Source organism: Papilio machaon, chromosome 19, assembly GCF_912999745.1.
Source record: "Papilio machaon chromosome 19, ilPapMach1.1, whole genome shotgun sequence".
NCBI classification, from domain to species: Eukaryota; Metazoa; Arthropoda; class Insecta; order Lepidoptera; family Papilionidae; genus Papilio; species Papilio machaon.
In genome coordinates this window covers 2,002,275-2,018,293 of record NC_060004.1, presented here as the reverse complement: position 1 = coordinate 2,018,293, position 16,019 = coordinate 2,002,275, and the positions used below count along the sequence as shown (strand labels likewise).

Genomic DNA, 16,019 nt, shown 5'->3' with positions numbered 1-16,019 from the left:
GTACATATAGTATACATTACGGCTTAGTATCATAAAATATATAGTTAATGTATGAATGCCTTCTTGATGTCAATTTGAGAATAAACTTCTCTGCTTCAATCCAAGAAACTTTTGCGATTCAGTTCTCATCATTATTGACCCATAACATAAACTAATGGGTTATGATCAAGCGCAAGTTTACTAATTAAATAAGACCATTTAATTTTTTTGCTAAGTAAAAGACCAAAATTTCCTAATATTTATGTGTGTATTTGGTTTCAGGGCACAATCCCTAAGCAAAATGGCAACTTTATCACTTAAAATCTCATTGGAGGGCGGCAAAGTGGTGAAAACTATACAGTTCGACCCCTCAACCACAGTGTACGATGCGTGTCGCATCATCAGAGAGAAGATATTGGAGGCGAGTGCCAGTGATCGTAAGTATTCCTAACTTTTATACAATTAAAAAAATATTCATATGAAGATCAGTACATAGAAGTTAAGTTTCTTATTATACGTCCACAGCGAAAGAATACGGTTTGTTCTTGGCATCAGAAGAGGACAACAAGAAGGGTATATGGTTGGAGGCGTCGCGCAGCCTTGACTACTACATGCTGCGCAATGGAGACCTGCTGGAGTACAATAAGAAAACACGGAACTTGCGTGTTAGGATGTTAGATGGTGAGTGTTTAAACCTTACCGGCGAGGCCACTCAGGACTAAGGATGTCTCTTTGTGGAGATTTAGTTTGAGAAATATACACTATGGGATTGCATAAGTAACCTCTAAACGATTCTGAGTATGCAAGATTTTTTCTTAGCACATTTCAAGTTAGTTCATTTGTAAGTTAACCACAATTTTGTGTATTTAGGAACTGTAAAAACATTACTGGTGGACGACAGTCAGATTGTGGCAAATCTTATGGTGGTGATATGCACGAAAATTGGTATCACCAATTACGACGAATATGGACTGGTGAGTGATAATATTTTTTTTATTTTTTATTCTAATTCAGCTCATAATTTGATATAAAACTTTTTATTTGCCAGTGATAGTAGTATTTATATGAAAAAATATATTGTTTGTATACATTTATAATGTGGTAATTTTTAGGTACGCGAAGAACAAAAGGAAGAAGTAGACCCATGTGAGAAACCAAACTACGGAACATTGACATTGAAACGTAAACATCAGGAGAAAGAGCGCGATGCTAAGATGGAGCAGCTGAGGAAGAAACTGAGGACTGATGATGAAGGTAAATTGTTGGACTTGTAACACCCAGACTAATTTAATTTATATGTATTCGTTACTAGTATTTGTTCCGCTGCTTGCTCATTTACTACTTTATGATATAAAAAAAATTGGAGCCTCAACCAATATTGTTTTTTTATTATTTTTTTTTCTTTAGTGAACTGGGTGGAGCCGTCGAAGACGTTACGTGAGCAGGGTGTGGAGGCGACAGAGACACTTCTGCTGCGCCGCAAGCTGTTCTACTCTGACCGCAACGTGGACTCGCGTGATCCTGTGCAGCTTAACTTGCTGTACGTGCAGGCGCGTGACGCAATACTCGCCGGCACACATCCCATCACGCAGGACAAAGGTAACAAACAGGAACTAAAACTTTGCTAAATATATGCTTCACTTCTTACTTTAATTGCTGTTGTACAGGCTATTTGAATCATGTTGTTTACTAGCTGTCGCCTGTCCGTGTGGAATTAAAAAATACTTAATAAGTATCCTATGTGTTCTTCCAGACTATATTCTACATTTGTGCCAAATTACATCAAGATCTGTTGAGCCGTTCTGGAGATACCTTCAAACAAATATTCATCCTTCTAAACATTCTCATCTATATATATAAAAAAAAATCTTGTTAGTTACACTATTTATAACTCAAGATCGGTCGAACTGATTTAGCTGAAAATTGATGGGGAGGTAGCTTAGAACTAGGAGACGGACATAGGAACTTTTTTTATCTTGTGTGCATTTTTTATATTCCGCGCGGACGGAGTCGCGGGTAAAAGCTAGTTTGTAATATAAGTAAGATGGCTGTCGCAAATTTAGTTATTTTGCATGTCGAGCAATGTTTTTTTTTTTTCTCTTTCCAGCGTGCGAGTTTGCCGGCATACAGTGTCAGATACAATTCGGCGATCATAAAGAAGACAAACATACTACTGGCTTTTTAGAGTAAGTATTCACATACATTATATTTTGCTACATATATTACAGCTATTATAGATAAACTGATAATTTTTCTTAAATTTGTAAAAAAAATCCAGTGAAACACTTTCTTCCGTAACCTTATTAGACAATATCTCAGAATATTTGCAAAATAATTGATGAACGAAATAGCGTAATGGCCGCAATATACGAAAATTAACATACTTGATTCTTACTATGTTTTTTGTTGTAGTCTGAAAGAATTCCTGCCTGCGTCCTATGTGAAGGTAAAGGGCATTGAGAAGAAGGTATTCAAGGAGCATCGCAAACACGCTGGTCTGAGTGAGCTAGACGCTAAAGTGCTGTACACCAAGAGTGCTAGAGATCTGAAGACATATGGTGTAGCCTTCTTCTTGGTCAAGGTAAGTAAACTTGTAATAAACTTGTAACTTGTGTCTTACTTCTAGAATATTTTTCCATTATCGGTGGAAGCGTTACATTATTTTATATTTGCCGTTACCCGGAACTCCGTTTGCGAGGAATTAAAAAAAAAACTTAATTAGTAGCCTATGTGTTCTTAAAAACTATGTCTACATTTATGCCAAACTTCAGCGAGATCCATGCATCCATTCTAGAGATATCTTCAAACAAACATCCATCAATCTATCCGTCTATTCAAACATTCGTATTTATAGTATTAGTAAGGAAAACTTAATAGAAAATACTATAGAGCAAATGAAATATTTTTGACTGATCAATAGTTTTTTACCTATGATAAATGATCATACCTTTCTCTTTTATTTTTTTTTATTAAATAACATTTTGTAGGAGAAAATGAAAGGCAAGAACAAACTAGTGCCGCGTCTGCTGGGAGTGACCAAAGACTCGGTGCTGCGTTTGGACGAAAAGACAAAGGAGATTTTACAAACGTGGCCGCTGACCACTGTGCGGCGCTGGTGTGCCAGTCCTAATACTTTCACATTGGACTTTGGAGACTACAGGTATAGTCAAATTATTAAATTAACTTCCAACTAAGGATAGGATATTTCACAGCAAATTAATTTCTTGAATATTGAAATTCTGAATTTTATTTTAATAATTATTTCAAGATAAAATTGATATATTTCATAATAGACATGTGCAAAAGCGCTCTTTCACATTTTACAAATGATTTGCAGTCCTTTCTTAGTTTCTTACAAGATAAAAAATCAATATTATACACATTTATTTGTCCAGACTCTACATCAAAGACACCAAATAAAGTGATGTCTTCGGTTAATTTAGTAAGAGAGATCTATATTAAGGCCGTTCCTTAGCCGGAAATAAACAAAGTACGGCAGTTTTGTTATCAAATAATAACAAAGTTGTGTTGTGCAGTGACCAGTACTACTCGGTGCAGACAACGGAAGCAGAGCAAATCCTGCAGGTGATTGCTGGCTACATCGACATCATTGTACGCAAGCAACGCGCTAAGGACCACCTCGGCATTGAAGGAGACGAGGGATCAGCTATGCTTGAAGACTCCGTCTCACCATCCAAGTGTGTATATTACATGGCATTTTGATACTTATTGTTATACTGTTAGCGTGCATTGTTGCTTGTAGCTACTACTTTATCTTGGCTTTTAAAATAGTTTTCCTGTTATTTGTAACTAGCCGTCGTCCGCGACTGCGTTCGCGCGTTATAAATAAATATATTAGTAGCCTATGTGTTCTTCCAAACTATGTTTTATATCTGTGTCAAATTTTATCAAGATCCGTTGAGCCGTTCCGGAGATACCTTCAAACAAACATCCATCCATCCATCTAAACATTCGCATTTATAATGTTAGTAAAATAGCTGTCATTTAGAAATTCAAATATTATTTTAGCCGTAAAGTAGGTGAAATAAATGTGGATTTAAAATGTCAAGGGACGAATCCTTTTTAACGCTTTATAGTAATGTAATGTTTTTTTTTATTTAACTAGTTGTTATTATATACATAAATATGAAATGTTTATTATATTACACTTTTTCTATCTTAGGGCCAACATAATTCAACATGATACATTCAAATCAGGCAAAGTGAATATGGAGTCAGTCGCCAAGCCTGCGGTACTCAGACCGGGAGCAGAAGGTAATGTTGATGGATTATATTTATTGCAAATAATTGTACAGTGCTTTATTTATAAATTATTTTGCAATTATTCATTTAGCTTCTATTATTTAATTAGAAAACAGACTTAGTTTACATAAATAAGTGCTGGGAGCTTATTACCTTGTTTTTATGCCTACAAAAAGCACCATCTTTCCCAGCAAATATATAAATACTTATCGTTAGTATTTATAGTTGTCTAAACATGTTCAATAACATTGCTATCCTTTTTATTCCCTTTGTAAAAACAGAGATAGCATGTTTTACGCAAGTTTGCTGTAAATAAGCTGTTATAATTTTTTTTTTGGCTGTGATTTATTGAAAGCTTGTTATGTATTGGCGATGTTAGGTGCTAAGCCGTTCGCGGTGGGTCACCTCACTGGCGCGCAGCAGACCACCGTCTCCGGTCAGATCATCACAGGCCACACACCGCCTACTGTCAGTATATTTTTTACTTAGTATTTTTTTTTTTTTAATAAATTTAGTGTATGAAATTCTTATTTTTTTTGTATTCGGGGAAAAAAGTTAAATGTAAAATTGAATGAATGTTAAAATCTTTGTAGAATTTTTGAACGTGCAATGGATATTTGGAAGATATTGACAGTGATTTTTTGTTTGTTTCACGCCTACTTTATTAATGGAACTGTGCAGTGTTCGAAGTGGGCTGTGTAGGTACATTCTACGAATAAAGACTTTACTACTATTATTGTAAACCTCAAAATACAATGATAAATAAGTGACGTAAATGATGATTTGTTTTGTAATGTTTGCAGGCGTCACAAGTGCAACAAACGCGCGTCACGTCAATACTAACTGAGCCTCAACGCGCGTTATTGTCTACTATAACTGGTGGTCGAGAGATCATACGACAGACTGAGGAAGGTCTCAGCAGGGTCAGTTGTTATTTAATTCATAAACAATACAAAATAACAATGTCTTTTGAATCAATTTATCACATATTCATTATGTATGTAATTTCCAGGCTTCTTTACCAGCTCTAGGACAAGACGCAGCGTCTGTTAAATGGAAGCAGGTGACTATGGACACCAGCAAGCAAGTTGTGACGTCACAAATCGCGGCTATGAATGCTGCTACAGCGCAAGTTGTTACTCTCACATCGGGTAAGATGAATTTTAAAATATTATTGACAGTTTAATCAAAGAAATTTTATTTTTGTGAACTATTATCTTATTATATTGTTCTTTATAGGTCCCACAGAAGAAGTAGACCACACCGCCGTGGGCGCAGCTATTACTACTATCACGACTAACTTGCCAGAAATGACTAAAGGTAAAATTAAAATGTTATAGTTGAAAACTTAAAGTTAATTTGTTTGTTTTCATGAAAAAAAATATTAAAACAAGATAATTTTCTGCAGGCGTACAAACCATTGCCGCTCTTATGGATGACACCGATGATGGCGATAAACTTCTGGACGCGACCAGGAAATTATGTAGCGCTTTTAGCGATTTGTTGAAGGCTGCTGAACCTGAAACGAAGGAGGTAAGCTTTAAAAGACTTCATTTAGATTGCAGTTCTTGTTAAATAATGCAGTCTTGCTCGAAGGACCATGTTTATTGATTATAGAATTTTGTCCTTAATTATAATTTACTTTTGTCTTCAGCCTCGTCAGAACCTTCTCAATGCTGCATCACGCGTCGGTGAAGCGTCTACTTCAGTCCTTCACACCATCGGTGAAGAAACGGAAGAGGACAAGGAGACTCAGGTAAATATCACTAAAATCAACAGTACACAGAAAAATAAAAACAACAAAAAGTCATTTTTGTACAGAAAACTTAATTACTGCTACGACAATTTCTATAAAGCTTTCTTTGGTAACAAGGATAAACAGGAATATGGATCCGATTTCGAAACGATCCTCGTCGATGACGTCACTTGTAATCGACCTAAACAAGTTGAAGATGAGGGCATTTATGAAGATATTGATACAAGCAACACGTGGGGACGAATGCTGGATGTTATACAAGAAGAGTCTGATAGCGACTATTATAGAAGCTTGGAGTATTGCAACACTCACTTCAATCCCGGACGACCAGTCACTTTAAACGAAATCAATCAAAGTATAACCCCATCTACCGGCACTTCTGACAATAATAGCGATTTTGAATCCATTCTAGAAAATTGCGAAGACTATTTAGACGACAAAGACGATGATAGTTTAAAACTTCCGCCAAAATCAACGTCGGAAAAGATTTTTAATCTCAAAAAAGACTTCTCAAATCACGACTATGTTAATATAAACTTTAATCCAGAAAAATCTGAACATGAATACGCAAATATCGATATAGATAGACGAACTAAAAATAAATTACTACGCGAACGTTTCTTCCTCTCTAACAACAACGACAAAAACGACATTAATGAAAGATTCAATAGATACAATAATTCTAAAAGAATCGAGTGTCAGACTATTCGGAATGACGTCACCAAAACAGGTCCAGAAGTGAATGTTTCGGGCTCTCTCAACATGAAAATACTCAACATAGACAAATATAACCGAACTTTAACCACAAAAGAGACATACAAAGAGATAGTTGAAGCTAGTTTCACTAAAAAGGAATTGAATCTCAAACGCGACGACTTAGAAACATTTATAAAGCGAAGCGAGAAATATTATACGAGTGAAACACGTGATAGGAGTACAACGGTGGAACTGAACAATACAAAAACATCGCCTAAAGGAAAGACTGAAATTCGTATATTTTATAATCCTACTTTCTCGGCAATGGACGCTAAAGCTCTAGGTTTATGCCAGTTCTGTCAGAAACGATGTCCGAGAACTGATGAGAAATGTTGCCCGGAATGTGTTTGTTTAGAGATAGAGATGGGTAAGATATGGAGAGAGAACTGGCTCAACATACTATGCGTGTTATCTCTACTATTCGTATTACTGTTATTGTTGATTCAATCATTATTTCCTAACGACGAATGTGTAGCGGGAAACGACACAGATTCGGGTCGTAAATGTTTTGAAATGCTGTGATTTAAAGACATGGATGTAGAAATCGTAAAAGACTGGAACATAAGACCTATGAATTATTTAGATTTTTCTCTGCAGAGGTTTTTCAAGCCGAATATTGCCAAGTTCTGATTTGACCATAGACTTGTCTTCCTCGCTTGCCATAAAAAATATACTTGCCTATAGCAATACACAACATATGTCATAGATTTAAATATGTTGGTGTTATTGGAAGAAATCCTACAGAAGGAGTTGTTATACATCACAGTTTTGCACTGAATTTATATTTTTTGTTAATGTCATTTTCCTTTGCTTTTTCTTTTCTTTTATATGCCAACAAAGTTATCTGAAATGGTGGGCATAAGTCGTAACTAAATTATAACAGCACACTAGCGCCCTCTTATTGGCTCAGATAACACCTTATATGCCTTGTATTATGATTTTCAGACAAAGTTAAGGAAAAAGACTGCACATAACATTCTTTTTTGCTTATAATTTAGTTGTTTTTTTTTCTTACATATTATATTATTATGTTAATTGTTTAAATTGGAGTTTATTTGGCAGCTAGCTTTACGCATGACCAGAAATATTACATTGTACTTAATTAAATATTCCGTCCATAAATTAATTGTTTATTTTTAAATTGTAACAGAAATATGAAGTATCCAAGGCAGCTTTTTTTAAAAAATTACATTGTATTTCATATAGTCCTGGTCATGCCAAAAATGTTCCTAAAAGAATCTCATTTCTCCATATAGTGTTTAAGTATTATTTGCTATTTTTTTGTTTGGACATTGTTTTTGTATAAGGGTTTTTTTGTTTTTTTTTTATATTCTACACCTATAACGACTGTAACCAATTTTGTAAATATGTGTTCACTAATATGGCGCTTTGTCTCAGATTTATAACCGTAACAAAATTCATAGCATAAGTCATAAATCTTTGTGTGTCTGAAGTTAGTTACCGATTTATGTACGCCGTTGACACGGAGTAAACAAGACAAATACATTTACGATACTTGATGTACGACAGAGAAAGAACATGTGTCTCGCTTCTGACGTCAAACTTAATTTGTTGACTTCAGATGCACTAAGACTTGTGACGAGTAATCTAATCAGAAACTTACGGTACTTAATATTATAAATGCAGATTTAAAAAATAGATTACCACCGAATAAGTCAATTAGTTTTCATCAATCAAACATTAACTTCTTTTTAAACGCAAAATACATAATACATAAAAACAGATAATTGATGCATAAATTCGTGCCATATAACATAAGTGAAGTAAAAACACTAATTTAATAGAAATAAAATAAACTTGACAAATTTTATGAGCAATATCTCAATCTTGTTACAGTCGAATAAAATTGCTAATATTTTATAATCTACATTGAAATTTGGGTTCAATTACAGATTAAACTTAGTATAAACAAGCACTGCTATATTATTTTTGTTAATACATTTGCTTTTTCATCACAATCTGGATTTTTATTTAAGACTAACTGTCCGTAAAAGTGAATGTAGTGACAAAGATAATTTTAATAAAATTACTAATCAATCCCATCAACATGTTAATACGAAAATCATTTCTAATATTGTGTAAAGTAATCTGAGATTGAGGTCACTAAAACATCGAAACTGCATTTTTATATTAAAATTTTTCGAAAGTTGTGCCTCAAGGTTGTTATGTGACCTATAATATAATTGTAAAGACTAGTCCAAATAATTATGCCACGATTATTATAATTTCTTGTTTGAAACTGATTTTGATATTTCCATAATTAGATATAGATATTAGCAACACAAGAAGGACTTTGTCGTGTACTAAAATAACTAGCGCTCTGTTTTTAAAATGCAAAACTGTGTCAATGCTTTATTGCTATTAATAAAATGACAGGCGCGTTTCGTCCCGTACGTAAATAACAATTTCACAGATAAATTTTTATGATTGCTATGTTTATAAATCTTTATATTTTTGTTTAGGATATCTTGCTGTCGCTGGCTAAAGCTGTTGCTAATACAACTGCTGCATTGGTACTGAAAGCGAAGAATGTTGCGGCGCAGTGCAAAGATGATCAGACGCTGCAGAATAATATTATAGCGGCGGCCACGCATTGCGCTCTAGCTACCAGTCAGCTAGTCGCTTGTGCTAAGGTATGAAGTATATTTGCAATCTTTGAAATGTGTAGGTCCAAAAAAGAATCAATTAGGGCTACCTAGACTCTTAACTTCCTGCAAAGAAATCGATTTAAACTTTTTACAAGCTTTTTACCTATAGGTTGAACTTAATATCAAGAGAATTTAGTAACACACTAATTAAAGTATGAATTAAAAAAAAAACATTAATCGAAGTAATCAATGGACAAGAGTATCCGATATTGTGTTGTATGATTCAGCAAGTCGTTTCAACAAAATCCTTTTTTTATAAGGTCGTAGCACCAACCCTGCACAACCCAGCATGTCGGGAACAACTGACGAGTGCAGCGCGTCAAGTGGGCGCGGCAGTGGAGCGGCTGGTGGACGCCAGCAGACAGGCGCCGGACGCCGCCGGGCCCGGCGTGGAGCAGCTCGCTGCTGCTGCACAGAGGGTGTCGGAAGAGCTGGAGAGGTTGCTGGCGCATTGTCATTTAGGTCAGTATTGTGTTTATGATTCGGACACATTTTTTGTTGTGTTTATTTTAATAAAATTACATGTAATTAATAAAAAAAAGAGATCCAAAGTACAGAAATAACTTCATGGATCGTATTTCTTATAAGTTTTTTTTTTAATTATATTTTAAAATATTTATAAATATAAAATATTTTTCGCAGAGCGCCGCAGTGTGCAGCCGACGATGATGGAGCGTAGCGTGGAGAGCGTGGTGTCTGCCAGCGAGCGAGTGACGGACGCTCACGACGCGCCTGAGATGGTGCGTCGCGCGAGACTGCTCGGTCAAGCCACGGCCAGGCTCATAGCAGATATCAAGGTAAAATATATTATACAACGACTAACTTATCAAACCCGGTGTTAATAATTTATAGTAAACCAATGGATCACATTAGTATATCGCACTTTACGTCATAATACTCAAAGCCAGTCGTTGATCTACAAAAGAACAGAAACTTCAGCGCTCAAACCGATGTACGACGAATTAAAATAATTTGTCTATTTCAGTTTGAAAATTGTCTATCTGTAACCTTTATAACATGTTATATTTGATGTAGACGGAGGCTGAGACTCAGTCGTCGGACTCGCAGCGAAAGCTACTGGCGGCCGCGAAGTTGCTAGCAGATGCCACCGCGCGCATGGTCGAAGCTGCCAGGCTCTGTGCCTCCTCACCACAGGTACATCATATTACATGCAACTATCACTAAAGTTAATTGGATTTTTGTATCAATGCGTACCTTTTAATTTCATATAATTTGGTATACATAAACGTGTTTCGTAACAAAGTGTGAATGCAGCAAGGTATTGTCGTATTGTTGTAGGATCGTGAGAAACAAGAGGCGTTGAGACGGGCTGCTGAAGAGGTGCGCTACATCACTGTGGATTACGCACAAGGACAGGACATCGTCGGCTCACAAGTTGCACGGCTACAAGTAAATATAATTTACATTAATACAAACTCCAATATCACGACAGAAATGAAATATTTAAATTAAATAAATGTAGGAATTTCGGATGTAAATGTTGTCTATTGTTATTAATAGGAAAGTGCGAGACAAGCTGCATCGAGCGCAACTCAACTTATCTCATCTGCTCATAATGCTACTCAGCACAATACGAATAAATATTCACAGGTTTGTTGTTTTTATGGTTTAATTCAGGGATTCTCAAAGTGGTCTCAAACTTAAAGCTTTGCTAATTCTCACTCTGTCTTCTTCCATTGACCTAAGTCAGAATGAAAAATAAAATAATTGATCTTAAAAGTAGCTTATTTGGCCATGGGGTCTGTGGTAACAGTTCATTTTGGAAAAGGGGTCACTTGTCCAAAATAGTTTGGGGATAATGAAATGAGGTTTCATTCGATTCTTATTCTTTCCTCTAGTGTTATAGGGGATTTTTTAAAATTCATTTACTAGTTATAAAAATGTGTTTACTCTCAGGAATCTTTACTACAAGAGTGCCGTGTCCTGAACGAGCATATTCCGCGAGTGGTGGACGCCGCCAAGGCATCGTCCGCGCGTCCTGGCGAGGCCGCCGCACAGCTTGACTTGATATCCGCCTCTGAAACATTCCTACAGGTATCTAAGATGTTAAATCAAAATACGTTGAGATTATTTAATATTTTATTATTGTAGAAATCTGATCCCGAATCAAATTTGAGATAACAGTAAGCTTATTTTTGAAAGTAATTTGTGTAATTTTTTTTTTTTACAATTTAAACATTAAAAGACACTAATAATGTTATTACTTGTGATGTATTAGCCGAGCGGACACGTGATCCAGGCGGCGCGCAGTGTGCTGCCGACTGTAGGCGACGCGCCCACCGCCAAGCAGCTTGCTGACACCACGCACCAGTTCACAACCAGCTGTGCTGACCTCAGGTAATAACATTATTTATCTTTTATCTAATAATATAATACAATAAGATTACCTTGCTTGTAGCCCTGAAAGTAAAAAGTATTTGAAATAGTTAAGTACAACCAAACATCTAAGATTCAAATCGATCCCGTTACCGTCACAGTTTTCCATATAAATTTTGGTTTGATTTACCCCAGATTTGATTAATATAGTCAAATTAAAGAGTTATATTGTTTGCAGGTCTGCGGTGAACCGCGCGCGCATATCGTGCAAGGGTCTGGAGCTGGATGCTGCGGCGGAGATCATCCGCAGCTTGCAAGCCGAGCTTGATGAGATGGAGGAGGCTGCACGGGCTTTCGACCTCAAGCCCATGCCCGGTCAGACGGTATGTACAGACTTACTGATGTCTATAAATAAAATTTTACTTAATACTACTTAATACATATGCCATTACGATTTAATCGTGTAAAAGTGAAGGCAGTCGGTGGCACTGAAAGTGTTAAATTTATGTTTTCGTAATAATTTGCTTACATATGTATTTTTAAGCTAGTCAAAATACACGGAATTATCAAATAACACCAAAAAACATTTAATTTTCGTAATATTCAAGTATAGAAATAATAGAAAATTGAAAATCTATACTTTGATCCTATAATATTATAAAGAGGAGGAGGTATAAATTTGATTGTTTATTTGTCTCTCTAATAGACTCTGAAACTACGGAATAGATTTGAAAAATTATTTCACTGTTTGGAAGCTACACTAAATCCGGGTGTTATAGCCTATTTTTTTTAAATTTCGCGCGGATGAATTCAGAAAAAACATCTAATATTAAATAAATTAACATTGATAACAGAGTGAATGGGCGTCATCACGTCTACAAGGCGCGTCTCGTGCGGCTGGCGCTGCGACCGCGGCGCTGGCGGGTGCGGCGCGTGTACGTGAAGCTGGCGGCTGCGGGCGCGCTGCGGCTGAACTTGCCGCCGCTCTGAGAGACTACACACCCCCACTGCGAGCTGCTGCTGCCGCTGCACATCGCGCACCACACAAACAACTACGGTAATGGCGCTGAAAACATTTATTATTCATTTGACAATGAGATTATTATTATATAAGTCCAAATACTGTACTCAGAGATGTTAATCTTAACTTGGATAACCTTTAGTGTAGTTTTCGTAGGAAAAAGATACGCTAAGCGAATGCTTAACAATTAAAGAACTATGTCAAATTGTTACATAAATTTGTGCTTATTTGTATCATGTCAAATTAATATCAGCTTAGAACTGAATCTTAAAAAAAAATTGTGAAATTAAACGATAATAATGCCTTCTATCTTACTGTTATACTTATCATTTTTTATTTTAAACAGTGTTATTTCATCGGGCCGTCAAGTGCTGCACTCCTCGTTAACACTGGTGGAGACTGTGAAGCAATACATGAATTCTTCGGAAGATGTCGACACCGCCTCCATCGTCGCTATTGCCAAAGACATCTCACAAGTAACAAAGCCATATTAATTTTAGTTAATTTTCTAGGATAATTTTGTAACTATTTTTCCTTAATTAAAATATTTTTTTTAATATTCATTCAAATTATTGTTGGTATTAATTGAATGTTATAATTTCAGAACTTAGAACAAACGATGGAGGCTGTACCTTCACATGCGGAACTCGACATGGCCATGGAGAACATCAATGAAACGTTAAATATCTTGAACATGGGAGAGTTCCCGCCTTCTGACAAAACATATAGGTAACTATATATAAAAAATTACTATCACTTTCGGATCTAGTTTTAATAATTAATGTAACAAAATATTTCTGTTCTCAGTAACAACTGAATGATATATGTCTCGAGTGTCATATATCTATATACTTATATATAAAAGAAAGTCGTGTTAGTTACACTATTTATAAATCAAGAACGGCTGAATCGATTTGACTGAAAATTGATGGGCAGGTAGCTTAGAACCAGGAAAAGGACATAGGATAATTTTTACCCCGTTTTCTATTTTTTTATCCGCGCGGACGGAGTCGCGGGTAAAAGCTAGTTTTTGATAAATAAACTACGTACTACATGTGTTTGAAAGCAAACAAGAAAATATTGTAATGATGGTTTGTTTAAGAGAGTATATGCATAAGAAGGGAGGGAATGTAGATATGGCTGATAGAGATGTATGGAACTGTGTAGTTGATGATAACGTGTGTTGTAGCGAGCTGCAGTCTGAGCTGAACGCTGCTGCAGTGGGACTGAGCACAGCTTCATCGGACGTGGTGCAGGCTGTGGAGCAGCCGGACGCGCTCGCCGACAGCGGCCGACATTTCGGACAGGCCTTCAACCGACTACTCGGCGTTTCCATGGAGATGGCCGGACAGACTGAAGTTAGTAACGAAATGTAGTAATGATTGATGGATATTTATAATTTGTATCAGCCAATTTGCGACAATTACCACAATGTGGAAGGAATTACATTATTAATATTTACGCATTTTGCTTGTGCGCACTTTTTTTTTAAATTGTAAAAGTTTACAAGTTAAGGTGTTGCTTTTTTTCTTTAGGATCGTGAATCTCAAGCGACGATGGTGAGCTCGATGAAGACTGTAACTGTGAACTCATCGAAATTGCTCGGCACCGCCAAATCCGTTAGTCAAGTAAGATTTTTTTATATTAATACACTTTAATTTATTTCTGTTAATATAGAACTCTTTAAATATATATATAATATTTTTTATTTTATTAGGACTTGACGAGACCGAACGCCAAGAACCAACTCGCCGCAGCAGCAAGGGCGGTGACAGAAAGTATCAATCGCCTTGTGAGTTAAACTTTTTATTGTACATATAGCATCCAACATAAATTAAATTCAAAATGTTAAAATATAATTAATAATAAATAATAACACTGTTGATTAGAAGAAAATCAACAAACCCACTAACTAACTATGCCAATGACGCTCAGGAATATAAGTATTTACATTCCTGAGCGCCATAGACATAATTGAATGACATCTCAGTTGTCAAAATCGATGCAATCGTTCAAGATCTAGTTGGTCATAATAATACATACAAACTCACATTCAAACACACATATAGGCGAAATCATAACCCTCCTGAGTCAATGAAGTAATAAGAGAAGTATTTATTGTTGACGTGTGTCAGGTGGACGTGTGCACGGAGGCTGCTCCTGGACAGAAGGAGTGCGCGGCGGCCATCCGCAGCATCGACAGCACGCGGCCGCTGCTCGCTGCGCCCACGCAGCCGCTCAACGAGCTCGGCTACTTCGCCTGCCTTGACTGCGTCGTCGACCAGAGCAAGGGGCTAAGTCAGTTACAAACACATTTAATACTTTTTTGAACACAGCAAAGTTGCTGTATAAAGTAATTTTAGAATAAAGTTTTTGAATTTAACCAAATTATAAAACCAGCCATAATCTGTTTTTTTATTTTTTCTTTTGTTGTAACTTTTATTCAGAATCTTATCAATTTATTGAATAATTTCTCGGATTGTAAGGTAATTTTAAAATGTTATAGTTTGGCAACATATAAATGACAGTGAAACACTGAGAATGTGCGAATGAATTTATCGTATAAAGTAAACTTACAAAGCGAGTCGGTGATATGGAACATGTTAAAAGAAGAAAAAAAAATCATATATTTACTCGAATTATAAATAAATAATGAATTTTATCTTGTAATGGTGCAGGTGAAGGTATGTCAGGTATGGCGGGCGCGGTGAAGCGCGGTGAGAGCGAGCAGTTCGCGCGCTCTGTGTCAGCTGTCGCCGCCTCCGTACAAGGCCTAGTTGAGTGCACCGCACAAGCAGCATATCTTGTAAGTCATCATTCATCATAAATATAAGCTATTTTGAATAATTTAATATTTTTTTAATCTTTGATAATGTAAAATCAAAGATGTTTAAGTAATCAAATGGAATGTATTCAAAGATAATGTAAATTTTTACAATAATTATAATTATTAAGTTATATGTTTTATTTTGTCACCATCAGGTGGCGGTGTCGGACGAGACCAGCGTAGCTGGTAGACCTGGTCTGGTGGACCAGGCGCAGTTCGCGCGCGCTGCTCTCGCTATAGACCAGGCTTGCAAGACATTGTGCGATAAGGATAGCAATCAACAACAGGTATTGAAATCTTGAAATATATTCGCGGCTCTGAATATCCTACGAGTTGTCGTATATGAGCCGCCAAGATATTTGAATCGACCTATAACGACATAAGAAAATGAATGAACTTTGAACTATGTAG

At 36.1% G+C, this 16,019-nt stretch overlaps 1 protein-coding gene across 1 annotated transcript in view; it reads left to right on the top strand.

Annotated features, from left to right (window-relative positions):
- The window catches only part of LOC106708256 (talin-1), a 59,892-nt gene that overhangs the window by 25,504 nt on the left and 18,369 nt on the right, over positions 1–16,019 (top strand). The window contains exons 5-38 of the mRNA XM_045682414.1: positions 262–416; positions 505–660; positions 850–953; positions 1,092–1,233; positions 1,387–1,578; positions 2,087–2,165; positions 2,392–2,560; positions 2,967–3,139; positions 3,516–3,677; positions 4,163–4,254; positions 4,622–4,710; positions 5,046–5,165; positions 5,255–5,393; positions 5,482–5,562; positions 5,651–5,775; positions 5,897–5,998; positions 9,238–9,408; positions 9,684–9,885; positions 10,066–10,220; positions 10,459–10,578; positions 10,723–10,833; positions 10,945–11,034; positions 11,341–11,478; positions 11,663–11,781; positions 11,999–12,143; positions 12,615–12,817; positions 13,128–13,257; positions 13,386–13,510; positions 13,971–14,139; positions 14,317–14,409; positions 14,499–14,573; positions 14,917–15,079; positions 15,460–15,587; positions 15,764–15,895. Of these exons, the coding sequence (XP_045538370.1) occupies positions 281–416; positions 505–660; positions 850–953; positions 1,092–1,233; positions 1,387–1,578; positions 2,087–2,165; positions 2,392–2,560; positions 2,967–3,139; positions 3,516–3,677; positions 4,163–4,254; positions 4,622–4,710; positions 5,046–5,165; positions 5,255–5,393; positions 5,482–5,562; positions 5,651–5,775; positions 5,897–5,998; positions 9,238–9,408; positions 9,684–9,885; positions 10,066–10,220; positions 10,459–10,578; positions 10,723–10,833; positions 10,945–11,034; positions 11,341–11,478; positions 11,663–11,781; positions 11,999–12,143; positions 12,615–12,817; positions 13,128–13,257; positions 13,386–13,510; positions 13,971–14,139; positions 14,317–14,409; positions 14,499–14,573; positions 14,917–15,079; positions 15,460–15,587; positions 15,764–15,895 (4,530 nt within the window). The 5' untranslated portion in view covers positions 262–280. The remainder of the gene's footprint in view (positions 1–261; positions 417–504; positions 661–849; positions 954–1,091; positions 1,234–1,386; positions 1,579–2,086; positions 2,166–2,391; positions 2,561–2,966; positions 3,140–3,515; positions 3,678–4,162; positions 4,255–4,621; positions 4,711–5,045; positions 5,166–5,254; positions 5,394–5,481; positions 5,563–5,650; positions 5,776–5,896; positions 5,999–9,237; positions 9,409–9,683; positions 9,886–10,065; positions 10,221–10,458; positions 10,579–10,722; positions 10,834–10,944; positions 11,035–11,340; positions 11,479–11,662; positions 11,782–11,998; positions 12,144–12,614; positions 12,818–13,127; positions 13,258–13,385; positions 13,511–13,970; positions 14,140–14,316; positions 14,410–14,498; positions 14,574–14,916; positions 15,080–15,459; positions 15,588–15,763; positions 15,896–16,019) is intronic.